The sequence below is a fragment of the Alosa pseudoharengus genome, unplaced genomic scaffold (assembly GCF_046254945.1).
Source record: "Alosa pseudoharengus isolate Yale_2024_CS ecotype anadromous, Long Island Sound unplaced genomic scaffold, YU_APseudo_1.1 YU_APseudo_1.1_scf_14, whole genome shotgun sequence".
Lineage (NCBI taxonomy): Eukaryota > Metazoa > Chordata > Actinopteri > Clupeiformes > Clupeidae > Alosa > Alosa pseudoharengus.
The window spans coordinates 27,669,431-27,692,363 of NW_027468609.1; the positions used below are offsets into that span (position 1 = coordinate 27,669,431).

Here is a 22,933-nt window from a genome sequence, read left to right on the forward strand (position 1 = left end):
ATATGCTACTATAAGATCTGGTCAAGTTTGTCAACTCCGCCTTTTGCCCGTCCCACCCTCTAGAAATTACAGCAGGCAGGTCATAGTTCGCGTTGCCGTAACATTCCAGTCGTTTAGTTTGAGCTAACGGTTTGCAAATTATTGAATAACCTAACTGCTGACTGTATGTCGGTGTGTAGGGATGAAATTGGGAATTAGCTGGAGGTGGAACAAAATCAACTTTAGCCTTTTAGCTGTTCCCTATGCATATAGAACATTTCCCACTGAGGTAACGTGATTTTTTTTTTGAAAGCTTCAAGTTAGCCCGCAAATGTTAGCAATCAGCAACTTAAAGGTAGCCTAATGTTAACGTTGGTAGCAACAGACCAAGCCTACTATAGCCTACCATATTGATCTATCTATGTGTTAACCATAGGTTACTTTTTATTGTATGTGGTTTTGTGTAATATCACAACAGATCTTTGTCAGCATAGGCTGTCTGAATCCGTCTAACTTCAGTTGCCCAAATAGGGCTAGCCTACTCCTAGGCCAATATAGCTTCTAGTAATTGGGAATTCCCGCAAAGCAATGTTATGATTGTCTTTGGGGATAAAGTGAATGTCTTTGCTCGCCCCACATATTTTGTGAAAACATGGAAATAGTCAAAGTGAATTCACTTTGTCTTGTAACATTATCTTCGATCCTGCACCTGGATGAATTTTGGATGTAAAATATCTTTGAAAATATCTTTGAAAATATTATAAAGCCCTGCAAGTATGCCTTAAAGTCATATTCATATAGCCTAACATAGAACCTACCTTATCCTATCAGACCAGTTTATTTTCTGCAGCATTTGTGACTGCCAACCATAACATTTGAATACAATTGAGATGTCCTCATAACACAGGATGTTATAACAGGTGTATCTCCAGGAAGTAATGTTAATTAGGCTTAAACATGAATTTCCCCCATTTATAATATTTTAGAATTGCCTGATCAGCTATGCCTGTTGTATACTCATGCATCACCAGAGGCCCCACCATTCTCACTGACCTGGCTCTTACAGGTGGACATTTTAAGGTATGCGTTTCCATTAAACACTGATATTTTGTAATAACTAAAGGAAATAATTGATTTTATGACTACATATTACGTCCCCCAGGATCAAGCACTGAGTCTAATCCGACCACTTACAGTTGGACCTTTGTATAGAAGATCTGTCCTGATAGATGGGTAAGATATTATGATGACGCCATCCAAGTCTGAATCTATCTTGCCGTAATAACAGGCTCCATCACTTCAGCATCCACAGATTTGCTGTTAGCTGCACAGCAGCTGTCTTTGTGTGTCTGTCTTGGTGCTTTGTGAGGGAGATGTCATCAGGTCTCTCCCCTCATCTTATAATAAAACCTTGCATTGAGGCCCTGTCACTGTGCCCACAGGCAGGCAGATGCCTCTTGGCTCTTGTTACATGAATACATGAAGACAGGGAGACTTTGCTTTAAGATTTTATCTTAAGTTGCTTTGTTTAGGATTAAGCCTACTCCTCTTCCTGGTTTTGAGTCCGAATTGGGAAATATGGGTGGGTCAGGGTGCCCATGATTATACAGTGGATTGCATGATAGTTGCGTCAACACATTGTCGTCACATTTTAAACAGTAGAAATAATTAGAACAGTAAATGTAATGTTAGTTACTGAATGGTAACTGTCTTGAAGGATGAATGACAATGTCAAGAGTAAATGCAAAGTTGGGAAGATAAGTCATACCTTCTTATGAATTGTAGCACCCCCTTGTGGTCAATAAACAAAATAACAAATTAATTATTTTGACAGCAAGGCCGACCCACACAGGTGTCTGCACACACATGTTTTGTGAAGACACATAGCCCCATTTCTGTCTTCTCCACAACCTTTGTGACACACCTTTAGTCAGCAGGCACATCCTGTCAAATTCTCTCATCTTTGTTTAATCAGAGACCTGTTATTAAATACACATGTTTTTCCACAATCAAGTGAACTGCTTTCATGGTAGATGGGCTGGGGATATGGCCGTATAATTCCCTTTAATGAACAGAATAACAAATATCTATCTATCTATCTGTTTAATTTTCTATATTTTATTTTTTGTCATATTTGATAAAAAAAAAAACATGTCAGCTTTAGGTATCATGTCCTGTCAGAGGATGGGATTACATACATCTGCATCACAGAACCAAGTTTTGAATCCAGGCACGCTCATAAATTCCTTGATGAGGTAATTTGTGCTTCTACGGCATTTAGAATCTAAGCGCTCAGGTCAAATGTTTTCCACTGTACTGAAAGCAACCGCATAAAACATGTTGTGCTGTACACTTCATATCTGTAACTCTAAGTCATACCTAAAGATGAATTCAAAATGACAATTATGGTGTTTTTCATAAAGGAGTTAGCTGTTCCTTGATATGTAGAAAAGTTGTTTTATGTAAGTGAAAACCATAAGTAAAATAACTTCCTCTGATCCATGCGCACTTTATCACTGTCGATAAAAATAAGACCAGGATGTGTCATAAAATTGCTTAACACCAATGCTGTAACATCAGAGGCATTTTCTCAGTGCTGGAGAATTTCGTCCTCAAATGGTTCTGTAAAAGAAAAAGGAACTAGACTATTTTTAACTTGTTTTAATGAAATGATAGCCTTTGAGTGTGCCTTGTTATGTGTGTTGTCATGGCCGTGTATTTAGACGGAAAATATGCAAAGCAAACAGGAGAGTTACATATCAGTGACATCACCCTTTTATTTCCCTACAGCTCCAGAGGACATTTGTGAACAGCCCTCTGATAACAAGAGTGGCCTTTGCCCAGCCATACGAATTCAGCGCTGACCTTAGTCAGGTGCTCTGTAAGCAAATGGTAAGTCGCATGTCAAGATGGCTGACCCACCGGTAGCCAGTCAGTGAACGCCAGAGGAACTGTTGTGGTTAATGTGCAACCCGGCAGGGGAAGGGCGGATTACCACAGAGAACCTGTGCCGAAGTACTTGTAACTGTTGATTTAGGTTCATGTAGACTCTTGAAGACATTCAGGAACAGGCTTTACCCTACCAATATTTGTCAGAAGGGAATGATATCAATCGTATATCAAAATATACATTTTTGAGGGATAGTTTGTGACCGTGTCAGCAGCAGATATGGTAAGTAGCCTATGAACCTTTTGTTTTTAATGCTCAATCAAGTGGTGTAAAAAAACTGTTGTGGTTTGGCTTTATAAATGATCAGCTTCCACTAGCATAGTTATTCATGAGAAAGAATACCCCCAAACAGGAAATGAGTGTATATGAGCTTAACCAAAATATCACATCTCTATGACCGTATGAATTGAGGACTTGTTGTCAATAAGGAAGTAGGCTTACAACATGATTACTTAACCTACAAAGGATTAATTTTGATGTAGAATTGAACTGGATACACTTATAGGAAGTACCTATATTGAATTGTTTTCATTTGTTAAACATTTTCAAGGTACATGGTCACCTATATCAATAACATAGTCCTCATAAGTGAAGTATTGAGACAAATAAGAATACAGTTGATATTGTGGTCAACAAATGACCTTGGTGAATTAAGATGTAGCAGTAGCAGTTTATACGGCTAAATTTGACATATGAGGCTATATGATGCTTCCCCTGTTTGATAAAGTGATATATTATTGTTTGAACCTGTTAAGGCTGACTTCAGTGCCCAGCCATCATCTTCTCCAAGCAAAGTCAGTCAGGTGCAAGATCAAGTCAATGATGTCAAAGTTATCCTCAAAGACAACATCAACAAAGTCTTGGAGAGGGGAGAGAGGCTTGATGATTTGATCGACAAGACTGATGATCTACAGGCAACTGTAAGTATTTAATTGCCGGAAATTGTTGGATACGTTAACTAAATTCAACACATGTGAAGCATGTTGGTGCATGTGGGATTGCATTTCCATTAGACAAACACGACAGACACAGATCTGTCCATTTTAACAATGAACACAATTGTTTGTATTCAATTGTTTGAAAGTGGAATTTAGTTCATTGTGGGGTTGTTTTTTTTTTAACCACAAAGAACTGTCTCCTTGCAGGCAGATTCATTTCAGAAAACATCAACACGGGTTGCACGAAAATACTGGTGGAAGAATATAAAGATGATGATCATCATTGGTGTCATTGTGGTGATCATCATTGTTCTCATCATCTTGCTGGCTACTGGTGTCATCCCAACATAACTGTCTGACTGCATGATTGTCTTTGGGCCGCAAATATGTATATATGTACTTATATGTAATATTGTATATAGAAGATTTTTATTGAATGTTTTATATCCTACTACAAGATTTTTAACTTGAATTTATTATATGTGGAATTGAACATATAAATATGGCCCAGATGTGGCACTTAAGTATTTCTCAGGTGCCATTTAATTGTTTCTAAATTAATTCTAATAGAAACACCAACTCACTCCTATACATCAATGTCAAAGTTGAAAAAATATAAATGAATAAATGCAAATGAGTAAGTGCAAATCAGTTCAATTAGTTTCCCATACTTGAATGGTTTATTTGTTGAGAATTTTAAAAGTGTGAAAAATGTTGGGAGTATAGGGGAATTCTGTCAAGTGGGCTATGTTGATAACATGTACAGTTAAATCAAATCCTGTACCAGTGGAGCCAAATACAGTATCTGATATCACTAAGGATTTATCAAAAGAAAGCTTATATTCCACAGTGGCTTCACGTCTCTCATACATGTCATAGACTAGAATGGAGATTGTTGAATATTAACTGAAGTTTATTGTCTTTTGTTTAGAGATGTACATTATCCCATGATTTGCTTCTACTTGTGACAAATATCTGAAATGGAAATAGTTTAACTGCACTAAAAGCTTTGGATAAATAAAAAAGGGCTTGCCACAAATAAAAAACAAACTGAAACAGAATGTATTCATCATGATTGAGAGCAAAATTACAAACACAATATTTAAGTACATGATCTACTTAAGATTTGAAGACATCAAGAGGTATATTTTAAAGGTAAGGTAGTCTGTGATGTTAACGCAACAAAATGTAACAAAAAACATGGTTTGTAACTTCTAGATCACAAGAAAAACTGCTTAATAGTTGAATGTTGGTGTTTATAACGACTTTTCCTGCCATTTCTCATTAGTCCATGATTACACAACTCTGGACACACTGTCTCACTTCATCTCCTTTTGCTCTCCTGCCGTACCTTGTACTGGACCTGGAAAAGACAAAGCCAAAATGTTAGTTATTCCTCAGAGAACAAAGCGGCCAGTGCCTCAAATTATGTAAAAGGAATTCCATTGTTTACGATTCCATTATGGAGAAAAAATAAAGAAATATCAATGTACAATACTTTACAGTTAACAGTTACATGGAATATGGAACAACAAGTAAGTCCATAAGCTATAAATCCTGAGGTGCAACAAATCGTAGAAGTAAGACAAAGCCCAAATACAAGAAAGGCAAGCCTTCAATTGGTCAAAAAATACACATTAAAAACAGCATTACATGCAAATTTTCTGTCAACATTTGGTACTTTGGATTTATCAAAAGGTTAAAAAAAAGAGAATTTTGTTAGATGAAATTGTTTAAAGAGAAGCTTTTCCACCGCTGTCAGTACAACACCACACAGTACAGATAAGAAAAAATAAAGCACTTCGTCGACACAGCGGCATCCAAGTATATACCAGGTTTTAGCTCATGGACTACTGGCTATTACAGCTACCAGAGCTATAAATAAGGAAAGGCAAGCATTACAGGTAAGATTAGGAATGCAATAATATTACAGAATGACATTGAAAAGTCCAGAGAAAGCCGTATCCTTTGAAAAGTAAGTAGTTATTCTTTCAGTATGATGTCGTATTTAACGATTACTTGAAGTGCCTGTAAAAAATGGCATTAAAATTACATAAATGTATTGTATTAAATCAAAATGGATTAAAAAAAAATTGAAAGAGGAAAAAAAATAAGAAGGATAAAGCTGGACGTATCCGCTTTATTATGTTTGTTTTGTTTTGTTCACTATTGGTATACAGGATGTTGGAAGACCATACCAAATGGGAAGCATTCGAGAGCGTACGCCTCTCGTACCCTGTCCGCATTGAGCGGGCCTGAGAGAATCGGGAAGTCAGCTCATGGCCTGCAAGGAAGTCCCCGCTGGCAGGTACAAACAAGGTATATGTCAGAGTTAGGAGACAACATTCTTCGTTCTTTTTCCCTTCTTTTTTTTCCTTTGCAAATCCTTTACTTCTGGTACCCACTTAGCTGTACTGTACCTGTTAACTTTTACAGTTACAACATGGCGAAGAAAAAAAGGAAAAAGACAGCAAGGCCGTCTGTTATGTTACTGCCCCCAAAAGATTGCCGTCTCTATGTTACCACTACTGTAAAGCACTCCAGGGTGCTGTAAAAAACTTTCAAGAAGGAAAAAATTAAGCAAGTAAATTACAAAGGTAAATGTAGCATATGCAACTCAACTTTAAAATCTACTGAGGGAGAAGAAGTTTGTGATGAAATAGTTGTTAACATACCTCTGCACACTCTGTGGTGTTCATGCATTAGTATGGCTTGTAGCTGTTCTGGTGACCTCCACGCCTGGGAGATTTACCATAGCCACTCTGCTGATCTGCGGTAAAAGTGCAAATGGCACAAATAAAATGAATTGGCTTTAACCTTCATTGAAACACAGACTTCAGTAAATGTATGAATTCTCAATGTGACAACAAAATGGCCGAAACACTGATAGCATAGCTCTGAATAACTTCGACTGTGTGTGGGAAGAAAAATAGAGGGCAACTTCTCACGGGTCTGAATACGCTTCTGCAAATGGTATTACATACTGCTGTAGTCACCATATCCATAATAGTTGTTGTAACCAGAGTAATCGTAGGCCCCATATCCTCCATAGCCTTGATTGTTGTAGCCATAGTTTCCATAGTTGCCATAGCCCTGGTTCCAATAATTGCCATATCCTTGATTCCAATTTTGATTTGGGCCTGCAAAGTAACAGTTTTACAAATAATTTGCAAATTACAGAATGTTTTCTGCACTTCCTGTTAAGACAGTAAGTTAAAGGGTTAAAGGGAAGGTGATACTTGCACTTCAAAAGCATACATTAGCACTACAATACCATTCTTCAACAGAAGAAATGACTGAATGATGGACTCACCTCCGCCTCTTCCTCGAGACCGGACTGAATAACCTCCTCTGCCTCCCCACTGTTGCTGCTGTTGGTACTGCTCTTTCGACATGGCTACCTTTATTTCACACTAATGGGGGAACAAGTCAGGTAATATTCACAATGTTTTTGCCAGGGGAGGGTGAAGGCTTGCATAGGAAATGTTACAAGAGATTGAAGACTTACTGCTTGACACAACAGGTAAGATATAAACTTAAAAAATCAATTTGAACTTGATCAATCACAACATGAATCGATTTGAGCCATTTACCTTACTCAAACCTATGTTATGGAATTTCTTTTCCATTATTTTCTTCACTGGTTCTTCTTCTTTGAAAGTAACAAAACAGAAGCCTCTCCTTTTATTTGTCTTATTTTCCATTGGCAATTCAATAGATTCCACCTGACAAAAGCAAAGCCAATTTGTTTCATTATTGTGTGTGTCAAATACAAATAAACAACTGGATTACCAACTAACTAAAATACACAAAACACTCAACATCCACTGGTTCCACTCAACAGTATGCTTTTTCTGACAACATCTTAGACTTTGTTGCCAATCCACAAGGGACATTTACCTCACCAAATCCATCAAAGTATTCCTTTATCTTCTCCTCAGGAGTGTCTGGTGATAGCCCGCCAACAAATATCTTCTTTACAGGCTCCTTGCTTTTCATCGCCTTGGCCTTTTTGGGGTCAATTACTTTTCCATTTAATTTGTGCTCCTTTTGTGTAATTACCTAAAAAATTAAATTACAGTCTATTGCAGGCAACAACAAAGTATCTGCCTGTATACATTGTCTAGTTCTCTTGACCATCATAAACCAACTTATTATGATTCTTCATAATGTAAAAACACATGCCTTGTCAACACTCTCAGCATCTTTAAATAATACAAAGCCAAAACCCCTGGACCGGCCTGTCATGGGATCCAGCTTCAAAGTGCAATCAACGACCTCCCCAAACTTGCTGAAGTAGTCTTTCAAATCTTTCTTGGTGGTGTCCCAACTCAGTCCACCGACAAACATCTTCCTGCAGGGGAACATGCAAAGAGCAGTTGTTCCCTTGCATTGCACGTGCATTCACAAGTTATGTTATCCTTTTGCAATGTACCTTGAATGTGGTTCCTTACATGAAAATCGCTATACAAGATCTACGAAATTAATAAATGTATGCCATTTACATGTAGATGCAATTGGATTAACATTCTACATTTCTGTGAAAATCAGACACAAAGAAAAATGTTAGGATTATTGACGTATTCTCAAATATCCTCCTGATTATCACGATAGCTGACCCTCCATACAGTTTAATTCATTCCCCATGACGCCATTTATAGCACATAAATTAAATCACAAATACTGTATGATGGCCTTTGACAATTCCGTTAGCTCATTTGCTTAACCTACCCTGCTTCATTTTGACAGGTGTATTACTTCCTGTAAAAAGGCATTGCGTTGTTATTGCTCTCCTGTCATCACCTCTCATGAGGTACGATTACCTGCATTTACAGTGTGTACAAAATACCGTTCATCAAAGTATATGGCATAAGTATGAGTATAGTAAGTAAGAATATTTCCACAAACATTACCAGCCAGCAAGCTTTGAACCTAAGTTAGCTATGAAAGCTAGCAGGATAACTTGATATTTTACTGACCCTTCATCTTCCTCGTTTTTGCTGGCATCAATCTTTGATCCTTCTGATTCTGCAACACTACCCTGTGGTTCTCCACCTGTTAATACTTGATCTTCATTGTTCGCTTCGCTGTCTTCTTCCATATTCATCAAGGGATCCTCGGTTAAAAACTGTTCCTCAGACATTCTTGATGCCAGCTGGTTAATGTTGCTGTAGAAGTCGAATGCTAGCTAACGTTATGGTTTACTGAGATAATGCTAGCTAGTTAGCTAGCACCCTTGGCTGTAACTAGGCCTACTGGACAGTTAACTAACTACACGTACTGAAACTATTTTGCGTGTATTCGGAAGAAACGGTTACATCACAGTGACTGATCTTATACTATTCCTTAATAAAGATAGTTATAACGGGTTGTCAAAAGTCGACTATCTTGCTTTGCAGTGTTGTTAGCTACTACGAAATTAATGGCGCTGCTTTCAAAATGGTGGACGGAAGTATACCAATCATAGCTGAATAATTATCAAAAAAATCATTGGATAAGAGATGCAACGCCATATAGCCTCAGGCAAATTTTAGGTTTCTTTTTAGGTAAAACATATACGCATGTCCATTTATATCCCTCAAGATATGTGTGTTCCCTTGTTGGAAACAACTAAGATTTTCAGTTCTCGTCTTCTCTGATATGACGTTTTATTCGCAGCGTAGGCTCCCATCGCCATAACACTCTTTTCAGAGTAGGTGCACAATCGATTTAGGGGGGACTGTTCATAGGCTACTAACAGCATAGGCCTACTGATTCCTTTGTTCCTGTTCAGCGATTATTATGATGACCGTACAGTCTCAGATCTCTCTGGCTGTTGGCAGAAATTGTGATGTTCAAACCAACCAGCATGTGGAGCCATACAGCTTGAATATCAGATCATGCTCATCAGGTGATGCACATCAGAGAATGTCTAATAAGGGTAGAACTGAAGAACGTTTTGTTGCCAGATCTACCCACATTAGATAGGGAAACAGTCTAAGTTTAGGCCCTGTACACCTGGTGCAAATCGGTGCCAGCATCACACTGTCTTGGCAGTTGGCATTTTCTCACCAGGCCTATCCACAATAGCCTACCTCTAATGTGAGTGTCCATGGGTCTTAAGATGAGGTGTGGTCAGGCACGTTGTTGCGGCATTGATATTTTGAGGCAGCAGAGTGATGCATTTGACCAGTAAAAACCTTGTCTGAAGCCAATGGCATAGCCACTGTTAGGCTATAGGCCAAGAGCACATTATCAAAATATGCACCTGAATACACAGAGTGCATAGCCTATACACTGCTTGTTATAACCTACACACAGGGACAAGCAGCAGTGTGCAAGCATTGAAATGTTTAAAAAGATCACAATCTGAAAGGTTATTCTTATAGGCTACATCAATAAGCCAGTAGGCCTACTACAGAGAATGCCATGAGGTTTGGCCCCATGATGATCACATCCCTGGTTAATCCCCAGATGACCCTGTTCATTTCCTCTGACTGTAGCCTACTCAGAACCGTCCATGCAGCAGGGCTAAAAGATCACGTTTGCATGCACATGTGGTCACTATCAATCACCTGGTGCTGCATGTTCTGCTTCTCCAGGCGCAAGAATCGGTGCGGACTTCCATGCCCATTTAGTGGCTACTGCTCAACACTGTAAGGTGATCAGACAGGACGCGCTTTGCCGCTTCTAAAGGGGCACTATGTTTTTATAAAAACGTGAGTTGAACTTTTTTTCAATTTGAGGTGCTCTGGGCGCATACAATACGAAACAACATTTAAAAAAAAAAAAAAAAAAGGCGCACCTCACTGCAAAAATCATGTCCTGTCTGAACGTTCCCTAGGCCTAGTGTGCAGTCTCTCAGGTCTGGTATGACCTGCTGTCTCCTTTAAGGAGTGGACTTTCCCTTAATTTTCCCTTCTCATTTTCTTTCCTGTTCTCTGACCCCCTCTCTGCGCACTGTCTCTATGACCTTCACAGACAGAGATAACAGTTTCTCATACACACTCATATAGCCTGTCATATTTAATAACAATATATGAATTATGATGCACCATATTTCTCCTGTCAAATGCAATAATTGAAGAATATTCTAATTAAATTGTTTGACTGTACAGACTTGCTTACTGACTGTAACCCCAGTGACTGTAACCCCATAACTGTAACCTAAGTGACAATTTGGAGAAAAAATGATATCGCTAGTCTGGGCACCTGTGGTTCATTTTCAATTTCCAAGGGGCATAACCACCAAATTAAACTGAAGTTGTTACATTAAACTCCTACGAAGTGTGTTGGAAGTACTGCAAACATATTTTTTAAATGCATTTGTTTATTAATTTTCAAAGGAAATACACATATGTGTCGTGACGCCATCAGTGCAGCCATTCATTGTGTAAAAAAGTGTTTCAATGGGCCTCCTCTGTTGGTCATCAAAAAACTTACTGAACAACAAAGAATTCATCTTTAGACTTAGTTAACCAGTAACAGGTGTGTTGTTGTTGCTGCTGTTGTAACAATCACATAGCAGTGTCTCCCTCTAAGGTTTGCCAGTAGGTCTTAATGTGTGCATTGCATTTGCACTTGGTTGTTGGCCTTGACCATCGCATCCCATCAGATAGTGAGCCAGCGGAACATGTATTGACAGCAACTTTGTTACTTCACTAATGACAGTTATTGCATTCTGTCGACCTGCCACAGGAGTTGTCTTTGGGCATGTCATCTCAGGAAGTCTTTACAGACAGCACCTATAGGCAGCCTACCTCACAAACAGGTAGTCGCCACACTCGACACACAAAACACTCATAATCAAGGACCGGAACTATCAGTTTTAGAACCTAAATTAATTATTATTTTGTCTGCAGTAACCTCAGTACTGTGTAATATTCTCTATTACAGGGATTTATGAGATTGTGGGTGAAAATTAGGTCAGCTCTTTTTGCCAAAGTCATACAACCCCAAAATCTATTCCATTGTCAGGGTGGGATTAAGGGTGTGTCACAGAGAGAGAAAAGAGACTCTTTCAGTGACCTTATAGATGTAATCAATAGCTTAAAATAGTCCACTAAAACACAGTCAATGGTCTACTAGGTTTCTGCTGGTTCAAATAGTGGCCAGAGTAGCCATTGTCTTGTATGGTGGTCCTCAGGGCTGGAATAACAGGTCTAGCCATGCCTGAACTGGGAACTGGTGTAGTAAGTCAGAGACACATAGACATGCACACATTGTTTGCATCTGAAAGAGGAGAAGCCTGTCAGTCTCCATCACCACAATAACAGCACAAGATCTTGTTGAAGTAACTAGAAAATGTAATTTCAAGGAAATTACCAGTGCATGAAAATATAAACATGCTGTATATTAACATAAAATGCCAAACAAACTTTTATTTGGAAACAGTTGACAGGAGTCATAGTTGATAACAACTGATAGTTGAAATGGCTGAACAGTTAAATAGTTGAGTAGTTTAAATAGTTAAATTATTTAATAGTGAATTATTGTAGTGAGGACATTTATTTTGAAACAGTTGTAGAGGAAATAGTAGTCTTAAGAGAGCCAGATTGTATGCTTAAAGCCTAAGACAGAGTATATAGTTTAACAGTTGAATGTAGATAGTGTAATGGATGTTGATAGATAGAAAGTTGAATGGATGTTGATAGGCAGATTGTTTAATGGATGTTGATGGATAGTTTAATGGGTGGATGAGTGAATGGTTTGAAGAGAATGAATGGATAGAAAGTTGGATGGAATGTGCCTTATATCCTTGTAGAATGGAGAGACACCGAGAGAGTTGGCCTAGTTAAGCAGAAAGCAGTAGATACAGTACAGGTGCAATCAGTTTAACTGGCCCTTTGATGGGTCCTAGTTGAGCAGCTGGAAGTTGATACAGGTGCAAATCAAGTTAATTAGTCCATTGTGATGTCATAGTGCTAATGCAAAGTCTATGGGGAAAAATAAGCTTGTTTTTTGTTAATATCTCAAAAAGTATAAAGTTTACAAAAGTGAAAAATACATTCCTCAAGTGTCCTTTTCAAGACCTACGTTACGTAAGGGATAATGTATAGAACGCTGGTCATTACTGGGAAAATAAGTCCCGACAGGGCGAACCGGACTCCGACGCGCAGCGGAGGGGTCTTGTTCCGCCCTGAAGGGACTTATTTTCACAGTAATGACCGGCGTTCTATACATTATCCCGCTTATTATACGGCTACTTGCCAAAACGAAATAATAAACTCCCCACGATATGACTTTAGCCTACATAACCTAGCCTATTTGTTACCATTCATCGTGGCATTTGCTGAGAAACAAATAGTTCGCAACAACACACGCTGCTGAACTTGAATCAAACATTCTTTAGAACACAGCTGATCAACCGTCTGCTTTCACGTTTGAATGAAGTTCCAGTCCTTGCGTAGTGATATGAAAGACGTATCAGAAGCACAAAACCCGTTGCCATTGACAGCGGTAATTATATGTTTGCAGCGGTAATTACATGAATTTATTTACCGCTAGAACTTTGGGAAATCCCATTCAAGTCAATGAAGCGTTCTACTAGCATTGTAAAGAGCCGTATAATAAAAAGTTTGAACAAAGTTTCTACGTTAAACGGTTGAAGCTGAATTAGACGCAGAAATTTGGTGGGAAGAATAATAATAATAAGAAGAAGACTTCGGATAACAGAACAGTGCATTTTCATGCACTGTAATTATCGTAGAGGGGGCCTCCAACTATAATACCATTCACTGCTGGTAGCTTTTCACTAATGAAACTCTGTGCAAGAGCTTGTCATTGCAGGTACTATGCACTCTGAGTCTCTTCGTACATGGTCCCCAGTTTCACTGAGACTTACAAAGTGTAATAGTAGATGGGTTTCAGCTGCATGTCAATTTTGAGTAGATTAGATTAGATTCAACTTTATTGTCATTGTGCAGAGTACAAGTACAGAGACAACGAAATGCAGTTTGCGTCTAACCAGAGGTGCAAAAAAGCAGAAAAGTGCAATGTGCTATACACAGTATAGGCAGTTGGTGCATTAAACAGTATAAGATATATAGTGCAGTGTAGACAATAGTGTACAGTTAAGAAGGTGGAATGGTTTAAAGAATGGTTTACAGTCGGGGGATCACCTGGGTGCAGAGCTAGAGTTCAGTAAGGTGACAGCCGCAGGGAAGAGGTTTCCTTTGAACCTGCTGGTTTGGTTGCGGAGAGACCTGTAACGGCTCCTGGAGGGGAGTGGGGTGAACAGTCTGTGGTTAGGGTTCCTTACGCAAGCATCGATTGCCCTGGATGGCCTCGATGAGGGGAGTGAGGAATCAGTGATGCGTTGAGGAGTTTTCACCACCCTCTGAAGTGCTTTTACGGTCAGAGGCAGAGCAGTTGCCATATCATCAGTGTTGCCACAGTTACCTTGAAAAAGTAATCTGATTACTGATTACTCCTTTAAAAAGTAGCTTAGTTACTTTACTGATTACTTGATTTTAAAAGTAACTAAGTTAGATTACAAGTTACTTTATTAGTTACTTTCAGCAGCTGCCGACAACACCCCCACCGCCTCAACATAAAAATTATAACCGGTTTTGCCAATACTCACTATACTGGAAGTGCATTTTAACAGTAATGTCAACAATGTATAGCAGACCCAACCTAACCTACTTAGATACTGAAATTCAGATGTTTGTTCAATAATGTCTAGTCAGTACACCAAATAAGGAAGGCCTATTGATAGAAATTGTGATAGTAAAACATGTAGATTTTGGTAGTTTGGTCTTTTCATGTAGCCTTGGCAACTAGCCATCTAGTATTGGCCGGAGTAATATGCAAATGAAATTACACTTGTTAAACTCACCTCAACAAGTATTTTGCAATCATTTAACCCGCCGTGAGCAATGCTAAAGTCACTGTTACAAACAGTGCAGTGTGCAAGACTATCATTATGTTTTACTCTTATGAGACAATTGGGTACACTTTTGTGTAGTCTGATGTGAAATGGGTCTTAAATGTTCCTTTTTGAGGGGCACTGACTCTGCCATGATGCTCCTGTTCCTACATACACTGACTGAAATGATTAATTAAGTTCGGGAGAAAAGAGATATAGCCTAAGCCCACCTACACTGAAAACTGATTGGTTGATTTAGCAAAACAGACCAGGCCTCATTTATAAAGCGTTCTTACGCACAGATTTGATCTTAGACGGTGCGTACGCTCAAATCCATGCCAACGCTCAGATTTATAAAAACCGTCTTTGACGTGGAAAAGTGCTTATCGACGTGGAAAAGTGCTTATCTCCACGTAGCTGGGAAGGAATATGTGAAAAATCATGAAGATTGGGCACTTCTGGATAAGTTTTTGATTTTTGGCAGGGTGTTAGGTATAGGCCTAAGGTTTTCAAAAATCCATGGATACAAGTTGGGGTGGCCCCCCTAGTGGCAGTTATCCATAAAATCCAAAATGGCCCCCGGTGAAAAGAGAAAAGGTTATATCTCAGCTTCCTTTAGTCTTAAATTGTTGTATTTTCTCTACTTTGTTTGATACAAGGAATCCAATTTTGATATGTTCTTCATATTTTAAGTCAATTTAAATCTAGTATCATAGTCATTTTTTAGCTTATAAACTGTCAATATCTCTGAAAAAGTCACATTGAAATATTACTCAGGTCCCTAGACCCATATGTGTGTGTTGTGAATACATTGAGCCAATAATGTGGTGTGTTGTGAAGACATCGTGCCAATCATGTGTTGTGATCTCACCGCTGGAGCAAGATTGGTGTCGTGAAGCCTTGTGCACGCGCATTTCTGCCAAAATGGATGCCCGATGAGTGCCCAAAAAGCGTTGCAATATGGCCGCCGAGTGGAGGGACTTGCCTAAAAGGACTTTGCTTAAACGTCATGTATTTATTCAAAGATTTTTGGTTTCACTTTTCATCATTATTAGTACAGCCTCCCTCACACTTGCACAATGTGGTACAGCAAAGTCCAGCTCGGTGGCACTTACAGTTGCCCATACAGGCAACCACACAGCCACAGTTGAGGAGGAGTGAGCATACCTTGCTGGCATCTTCCAGATCTGTCCAATATGGCACCCAGACTTTGGTTCTGTAATTCCAACCCCACTCACTGGGGTCTGGAATCTCTGGAGTTTTGGAGAGGGACTGCTTCCAGACAAAAGCTGCAGTGTGCAGGGCACGCTTTCCATGCTGGAATAAGGCATGATGGGTCGGGGGATTGAATACAGGGATTAGAGGCCATGATTGAAAAGAAGCTTCCGGGTTTCATTGACTGACTCGACAGCATTTGAGAACTTGCATGTGCACTGATTCCAGTGTATGGCTGGTTGGGTCTTGGTGATCAGAATGAGGGTGTCGGTGACTTCTGGGTAAGCTGCCCACGCAACCCATGCAGTTTTTTTGCCAATTCCATACATTGCTGATACAACGTCACTTCATGTGAACGTGTGGAAGAGGGGCAGTGCTTGGCATTTTTGAGGTCCCAGCATTTCTGAGATGTGGTGGATTGGAATATCTTTATGGGCTGTATTTTGGGTCACCAGCGCATGGCGTAAAGTTCGTTATTCACCGGCGCGAAGTTGAATTCGTTATTTTGCACCTTTATTTTTTAAGCATTGCGCCCAGGGGTGTGGCAATTAACAACCTAGGGAGGGACCTGGCGCATTGTCTAAAAATCGCTATCATACACCACCTAAACCTGGTCAGAAGTCAATGGCGAGTTGTTCATATGCTATTTTAAGAGCGCATGTCAACAGTCATATTGGCAGGTGCACGCACCATCCTTCTATCATTCATGAATCCACACCAGCGCACGTCCATGCAAAGCATTACAAATTGCACGATTACAATGGTAAACATAATTAGAATAAAGATATTACGAAATACTGTACATCTCATGATGAGTAGTTATTCACCATCATTTGCAAAGTGATTAGGGGAGAGGCGAGAGACACGTATGGAGCACAGCTGAAGACGCACTGTCACGAGATATAAGCAACTCCTCTGCAGGATAAATGTTGTTTTATTCAGTCATTTGAGCAACATTAGGGTAAGTGTTGCATTTTCCAGCCTATGTTTTCGATGGTAACCCATTGTCAGTCAATAGTGAAAGTAACTGCATATAACTGTCTTGTCGTTGACTGACTCCTTGGTGAAGTTAGTTTCACTTTGCCAATGAGTTCAAATAATAGACGAGTGCAAATGCGTGAAGGCTATGCTAGGTTTTAGTAAAGCATGGTTTAAGAATGACTATTCCATACGGTCTCGCAAGCAGCCTCCTTCAAATGCGCCGTTGAATGCCAAAATACCGATGCATTTATTTGACATATCGCGCGTTGCGCCGTTAAAGGGAATGACAGATGTCATTCTCATTGGTTTAAAATGATGTTACGCCCCAAACACACCCATATGACTGATTAAAAGACCTAGGAACACCTTGTTACGCCATGCGCTCCACTTTTGAGAACGAAACCCCTCCCAATGTGAACTGAACATCCTACTAAATTTGAATAGACTTTTGACGAGTGACGATGCACTTTGGAATGTCATGATAGGGCCCCATGAGTAGGCGCGCGTCTGAATGATATTACTGGAGGTTCAGGAAACACTTCTCGTAATTGGCTATCACTCTCAATGATCGACCAGTTTTTCCTTACAATGTTTTTAATCCGTGCCGCGTGACTACTGTAAGTAGTGACGAAGTATGGTGGTGATTTATTAGTCCGTTTATGTGTATTCTTCTCAAGTAGAACGTTACGTTGAAGTGCCTGCGCTTTACTGTTAGCTTGGGAAATAACTTCTGGCCTATACGCCCTATCCGAAAACCTCCTAGCCATTGACTCAGCCTGTTCATTGAAGTCGTTGTCTTTGTCACAGATACGTCTCAAACGTTGGAATTGACCGTAAGGGATATTCCGTAGGCCTAGCTTCGTAACAGAAAGGATATATTTGAATGTAAGCTACAATGTAGGCTATAGATATTCTATGTAATATAAGCTACACAACCAAGGAACGGAAGTTATCTTCTGAAAGCAAGGTATCTTCATGTTGCGTCGGAGTTGCGTAAAGAGGTGCAGAGCGCGCACCTGTTTGCTTTTTTTGACTGGCAGTGCCCAAGATCAGATGACAGTACGTGAGTTAAATAATGTAGGCTAAAATATAAAGTAGGCCTAAAGCAACGTAAAGGACGTGTCCCCCCCAATATTCAGATGTGACCAAAATGTCCCCCCCCAATATTCGGACATAAATAAAGAAAGAAAAAAACGCTATAGGCTACTACAGGAAACCAACAAGTCCCACCATCTGAAATGCAAACGTAAATAACGCACAAATTAGTGAGCTATTGATGGTTTCAGAGAGAGTAGCCTACACTGTGAGTGGTTTGTCCTGGTGGTTTTGCGTTTTTCGTTAGAGGCGTGTGCTATCAAAAGCTTCCTGCACCCTACTGCAGTGTGGGCTGTCAACAATATCGCAAAATATACCGGTACAATTCTCACAAAACTTGTTGGAAAGGTGTAGCACTGTCTAAGGAAACCCCATTCATTTTTGAAGCTGATCAGACTCAAAAGGAACTTTGAAGCATTTTCCATATTGTAGCCTATTTTCTCACAATGATAGCGAAAGTGAAACGTAGTGTCCTTTTATTTGAATTTGTGCGTGCCTGTGTCATTCATTTCTTTCACATGTCTTACAACATAAATAATGCATTCATATGCTAGTAGTAATGTCAGAAATGAACCGGTTTATAAGCCTCTTAGAAATGGTTGTTGCATCTTGCATGTTACATTTAGATGCGCACTCAATCGCGCATCCATGCAGGCAAAACATAGCACTCAAATGTGGCGACGGCACAAAAGTTGAAAAAACTTTTACAATGGCGGTGATAGCCTACAGTTAATGTGAATCGCGGACAATAACCAAAGAAAGGATTTTCCACCTCCATTCACCAAATAAAGGTTGTGTTTCTACATGTTAACACAAAACGTAATTTCTGTCAGAAACCAGCCTATAATGCATAGGGTAACTTGAGTAGAGTCAGACAGAAGAGGGACCTGTCTTAGTAGCCTATCTTGAATCCCATCCCTTTCAAACTACCTTAAAATTGTGCGATTAGCCACCAGAATAATAAAATCAAAATACAAAATATGATTGGGATATAGGTCCAAACCTATGAGTAAGCATTCAGTGCATAGACTGTATATATAGTTCTATATACAGTCTATGATTCAGTGTAATAGAGGTTATCAAAGATACTCTAGTTTGTATTTTCTTTTAAAATATATATTTAGGAGACAAATGGAGTCATACCACAGGTCTATGTCCATGGATGGATTATTGAATGAATAATACTGGGCCCAAGAGCTCAGGGGGCCCTGAAGCCTAAGACTGTGTGAAGTTGCTTCTCCGCCCTTCTCTTCTATTTCCACAAAACTCACAAGTCGTCATAATATAAAGGGTCATTTTTTTTTTTTATCTTCCGGTGGAGTATGCCCCCCCTATCTTAACTGGGGAGGTTTTTTTGCATCTATGCCCAGGGGTTCATAATCCATCCGTGCCTATGTCCGTCAAAAGTTTGGTAGGCCTATATCCTAATTTACTTAACTAATGACTTGTTTGTGATTTTAATAATATTTTTGCATGGCAGGAAATGTATTGAAATTCTGTTATTGAAATCCAGACCGCACCACAGATTTGGTCCCCCCCCCCAATGTTGATATCATGGCTACGGCCTTGCCCTTATTGGAAACGTACAGTAGCCTACTGTACCATAACGTACAGGATTATGCTGTAGGCCTAGGTCTTTCCTTCATAAGGTAGGCCTACCCAATTTTTTTTTCTACAAAGTAGGCCTAAACGTAGGCTACTAAATGCTGATTATTCACATTACTGCAAGCAAAAAGGAATGAAAGCGAGCAGAGGACAATAGACATGGACGCATGACCTCTTTCCAGAAAGCTTTGCTGGAAAAATCATAATTAGTTAAGCTATTCGAACTGACATAGGCCTATACAATGTTTTCAATATATAATTTTACATAGGCTACAGCTTTTAGGCCATTGATTTCATTAAAACATATGCTAATGATATTGATGAGGGGGTGTTTACAAGGCGGAGACCTAAAACCATCCAGCTGCGCACAAGTTGACGTTCATTTGTGATTTATTATGGGCACATCTGGAAGGGTGGCATACGCACGTTTTTTTGTGCGTACGTTCGTGTTCTCTGAATCACACGTACGATCATTTCAGAAATGATCTAAGATCAAATGAAGGATGGTTTCTACGCAACACTTTTATAAATGAGGCCCCAGGATGCTCTCTGTCTTGGATGCGCTTCAGGCACACACGCACCACTCCTCTCTCTCTCCCTCTCCGTTGTGTGCGTGTTAAACTCAGATGCACACGCGATTTGAAGTCCGGTCTGGCTTGCGTGATCTTGTTCGCTCTAGGTTCCGGGAGATTATATGTAATTTGCGGGCGTCAGGAAGCCGCTATCAATATGTGGGAGACTCCCAAAACTTCGGGAGAATTGGGATGTCTAGCTAGACAGCACTTTGTCGCCAGCACAGAATGTACAATGTACCTTAATGGTGTCATGTTTAGCTGACACAAACTCAAAATAATGACTGTATAGATAAAATGTGCATCTCTCTCCTCCCTCCATTGTTGTTTAGGCCTACATTTGTGTCGCTGCGTGGTTTTACACGTGAGTTGTCCTCATGCTGAAAACGTGAGCATAGCCTACATGACGTTAATCCCCAAGACAAGAAGAAAGCAAAGAATATATCTTTTTACTAAGGAAAATGACAAAAATAGTAACGCACAGTGACTTAGGTAACTTTAATCTGATTACTGGTTTGTAAATACAGTAGTAGCGCGAGGAGACAGGTGGACCTTCTTAAGTCTCCTCAGGAAGAAGAGACGCTGGACAGCCTTCTTGATCAGGGTAGAGGTGTTGAGGGTCAAAGAGAGGTCCTCAGAGATGTGCACACCCAGAAACTTGAAGTTAGTTAAATGCTCCACCTTAGTCCCGTTGATGAAAATGCAGGTGTGCTAGCTTTTGACTTCCAGAAGTCTACAATGTGCTCTTTGGTCTGAATATGAAACGTAAAGCGAGTTGAAAGAGTTGGAATTCAAATAAAATCTTGTAAGTTGAATTACAAAATGTATATCAAGCATTCTTTATTCACATGTGTCTTGAGTTCATGGAAATGACTGGCATCAACTTAACATTAGCTTTCACCTACGGTTCTTCACAACTATTTCCATTATGAGAAGAGTGTCCGTTTTAAATCACATAACACAACTGATGGAAGTGCTAGATTCATATTTCACTGTTTAAAAATATTCAGATAATGTGATGAGCTGCTCCAGCACCTGAAATTATATTCCTCTTTATGAAGGAATACAATAATATTTATCAATGTGTCAAATAAGTAGCCTACAGCATAGAATTATTGTCACAACCTTCAAGTTGCAAGACAAAGAAATGGATAAAACACATGTGTATAATTTCTTTATTAAGTACAGCAATAACAAATTGGAGTGATATTGCAAGTACACTAAAAGCTTCCAAGACACAAATAAATACCTTAGGTTAGGAAACAAATCAATCACTGTGGGAAATAATGGACTGATTTATCTAACGTCTTAAAACCTACCTAGAACTATATTCTACAGTATGTCTACAGTATATGATGTTACAGAACAGATATTAGCAAAGGTATAGACTACTGAAGTGTGTGTGTGTGTGTGTGTGTGTGTGTGTGTGTGTGCGTGTGCGTGTGCGTGTGCGTGTGTGTGTGTGTGTGTGTGTGTGTGTGTGTGCGTGTGCGCGCGTGCGTGCGTGTGCATGCATATGTGTCCAGTCTTGCAATTGGTCCCTATTATCTAAGGTACAAGGGGGCAAAATCTTAGATGTGAGTAGTTGCTTTCTCCTCACTTCTTGGTTTCCTCGATCTGTTCGACTTCACTTGATTCATCGACCACTTTACCATTGATCATGGTCTGGGTGACCACCTTTACTATCTTCCTGGTTCTAACATCAGGCTCCTCTGTAAAGAGAGGGAGGGGGGGAGAGAAGTAGGTAATAAGGGAGGAGGGTATTAGACAGTAGGGGAGGGGGGAAGGGACAAAAATTATCAATGACCCAAGTTCATGGCAAAATAAAATGGCACTCAGTACCCAAAACTTTAAAGTGTGGACAAGAATTTTTTTTAAATGTTAATAACTACAGGTTGTATAGATGGAGGAACTGTGAACATAAGGAACATTAGACAAGTTTTTTATTGAGCTGAAAAAAGAAAAAATATTAAATGATTTCCAGATGTCATTAAAATCTCATACTGAATCAGTCTCAGCCCTTTATCCTGGTGAGTTTATTTAACAATGGCAAGAGAAAGTCACTGCAAGAACCTGAGGAATCTTTGAGGGTTTCTGTTTACGAGGTTGTTATGGAAATAGTTCAAGCAGTGTAAGGTGGAGTTTAGGTGTGAGAAAGAGCTGCCAGATTAGGTGTGAACTCTCCTAATGTTCTGACATCATATTGATAAGAGGGCATTTTCTGGTCAAGGGTGACAGCACAGTCAGAGCACTTGAGATGATTGGTAAAGTTTTATGTTATTTTGGATAGATCTCTTTCTTTCTCTCTCTCTCTCTCTCTCTCTCTCTCTTTCTGTGTGTGTGTATGTGTGTGCCTCTTACTTTTTGGTGGAGGAGGGACCTCTTTCATCCTGCAAAAACAGACAAATAGAATCATTCAGTCTATTGATTAAGCATTCTTAAATTGAGTTTAAAAGAGGTTCCCTCTAATTGCGCATTGCATCTATGAGATCAACATCAGAGCCTTTTCACTTAAAACACATAATTATTAAAAACCACTGAAAACGGAGCAAAATGGTCCACTCACCCTTCCTCTCCCTCGAGCAGCCTCCTGTAGGTGGCAATCTCCATCTCCAGGTTCTGCTTGATGCGCAGCAGTTGCTCGTAGTCGGTCTTGTTGCGCTGCATGTCCAGGCGCAGCTGTGACAGGTCATCCTCCAGCTGTGAGAGCGTGGCCTGCAGACGGTCCATCTCCAGCGCATACTTCTGA

General features: G+C 39.7%; 3 protein-coding genes across 17 annotated transcripts in view; 1 reads left to right on the forward strand and 2 right to left on the reverse strand.

The window, feature by feature from the left end:
• The first annotated feature begins 82 nt into the window (after nucleotides 1–82).
• On the forward strand, nucleotides 83–4,439 carry LOC143123238 (vesicle-associated membrane protein 8). Of its 3 annotated transcripts, XM_076284498.1 has the most exons (7): nucleotides 83–268; nucleotides 966–1,059; nucleotides 1,142–1,212; nucleotides 2,138–2,234; nucleotides 2,770–2,871; nucleotides 3,685–3,849; nucleotides 4,075–4,439. In XM_076284498.1, the coding sequence occupies exons 2-7, from the start codon at nucleotides 982–984 to the stop codon at nucleotides 4,216–4,218; spliced, it is 657 nt and encodes a 218-aa protein (XP_076140613.1). In that variant the 5' UTR covers nucleotides 83–268; nucleotides 966–981; the 3' UTR covers nucleotides 4,219–4,439. The 3 variants fall into 3 exon arrangements, with proteins under 3 accessions (XP_076140613.1, XP_076140615.1, XP_076140614.1); XM_076284500.1 differs by lacking the exons at nucleotides 83–268; nucleotides 966–1,059; nucleotides 2,138–2,234 and having other exon boundaries at nucleotides 1,162–1,212; XM_076284499.1 differs by lacking the exons at nucleotides 83–268; nucleotides 966–1,059; nucleotides 1,142–1,212; nucleotides 2,138–2,234; nucleotides 2,770–2,871 and adding an exon at nucleotides 2,881–3,151.
• Nucleotides 4,440–4,906: 467 nt separating this feature from the next.
• hnrnpd (heterogeneous nuclear ribonucleoprotein D) lies at nucleotides 4,907–9,670 on the reverse strand. Of its 12 annotated transcripts, none has more exons than XR_012986808.1 (8): nucleotides 8,847–9,670; nucleotides 8,053–8,221; nucleotides 7,768–7,929; nucleotides 7,461–7,592; nucleotides 7,181–7,280; nucleotides 6,852–7,007; nucleotides 6,066–6,637; nucleotides 4,907–5,230 (listed from the first exon to the last, which is right to left on the reverse strand). XR_012986808.1 is itself a non-coding variant. In XM_076284490.1 (8 exons), exons 1-7 carry the CDS (start codon nucleotides 9,008–9,010, stop codon nucleotides 6,570–6,572), a joined length of 951 nt encoding a protein of 316 aa, XP_076140605.1. In that variant the 5' UTR covers nucleotides 9,011–9,670; the 3' UTR covers nucleotides 4,907–5,230; nucleotides 6,543–6,569. The 12 variants fall into 12 exon arrangements, 9 of the variants coding, with proteins under 9 accessions (XP_076140605.1, XP_076140604.1, XP_076140607.1 ...); XR_012986810.1 differs by having other exon boundaries at nucleotides 6,543–6,632; nucleotides 6,864–7,007; nucleotides 8,847–9,669; XR_012986809.1 differs by having other exon boundaries at nucleotides 4,907–6,168; nucleotides 6,543–6,632; nucleotides 6,864–7,007; nucleotides 8,847–9,669.
• Nucleotides 9,671–21,345: 11,675 nt separating this feature from the next.
• LOC143123239 (keratin, type I cytoskeletal 18) overlaps nucleotides 21,346–22,933 on the reverse strand; it is a 7,486-nt gene continuing 5,898 nt past the window's right edge. For both annotated transcript variants that reach the window (XM_076284501.1, XM_076284502.1), the window contains exons 7-9: nucleotides 22,751–22,933; nucleotides 22,546–22,574; nucleotides 21,346–21,896 (exon numbers count right to left, since the gene is read on the reverse strand). The exon at nucleotides 22,751–22,933 is cut by the window's right edge and continues 35 nt beyond it. In XM_076284501.1, the coding sequence (XP_076140616.1) occupies nucleotides 21,781–21,896; nucleotides 22,546–22,574; nucleotides 22,751–22,933 (328 nt within the window). In that variant the 3' untranslated portion in view covers nucleotides 21,346–21,780. The remainder of the gene's footprint in view (nucleotides 21,897–22,545; nucleotides 22,575–22,750) is intronic.

What these genes read in the sequence shown, in the direction of transcription:
- LOC143123238 (XM_076284498.1), top strand. Translation starts at nt 982, where the DNA reads ATGCCTGTTGTATACTCATGCATCACCAGAGGCCCCACCATTCTCACT. An exon ending in TTACAGGTGGACATTTTAAG is followed by an intron (nt 1,060 to 1,141) that starts GTATGCGTTTCC and finishes TACGTCCCCCAG; the next exon opens with GATCAAGCACTGAGTCTAAT. An exon ending in AGGTGCTCTGTAAGCAAATG is followed by an intron (nt 2,872 to 3,684) that starts GTAAGTCGCATG and finishes GAACCTGTTAAG; the next exon opens with GCTGACTTCAGTGCCCAGCC.
- hnrnpd (XM_076284490.1), bottom strand. Translation starts at nt 9,010, where the DNA reads ATGTCTGAGGAACAGTTTTTAACCGAGGATCCCTTGATGAATATGGAA. An exon ending in AAAAACGAGGAAGATGAAGG is followed by an intron (nt 8,222 to 8,846) that starts GTCAGTAAAATA and finishes GTTCCCCTGCAG; the next exon opens with GAAGATGTTTGTCGGTGGAC. An exon ending in GTCTCGAGGAAGAGGCGGAG is followed by an intron (nt 7,008 to 7,180) that starts GTGAGTCCATCA and finishes GTTACTTTGCAG; the next exon opens with GCCCAAATCAAAATTGGAAT.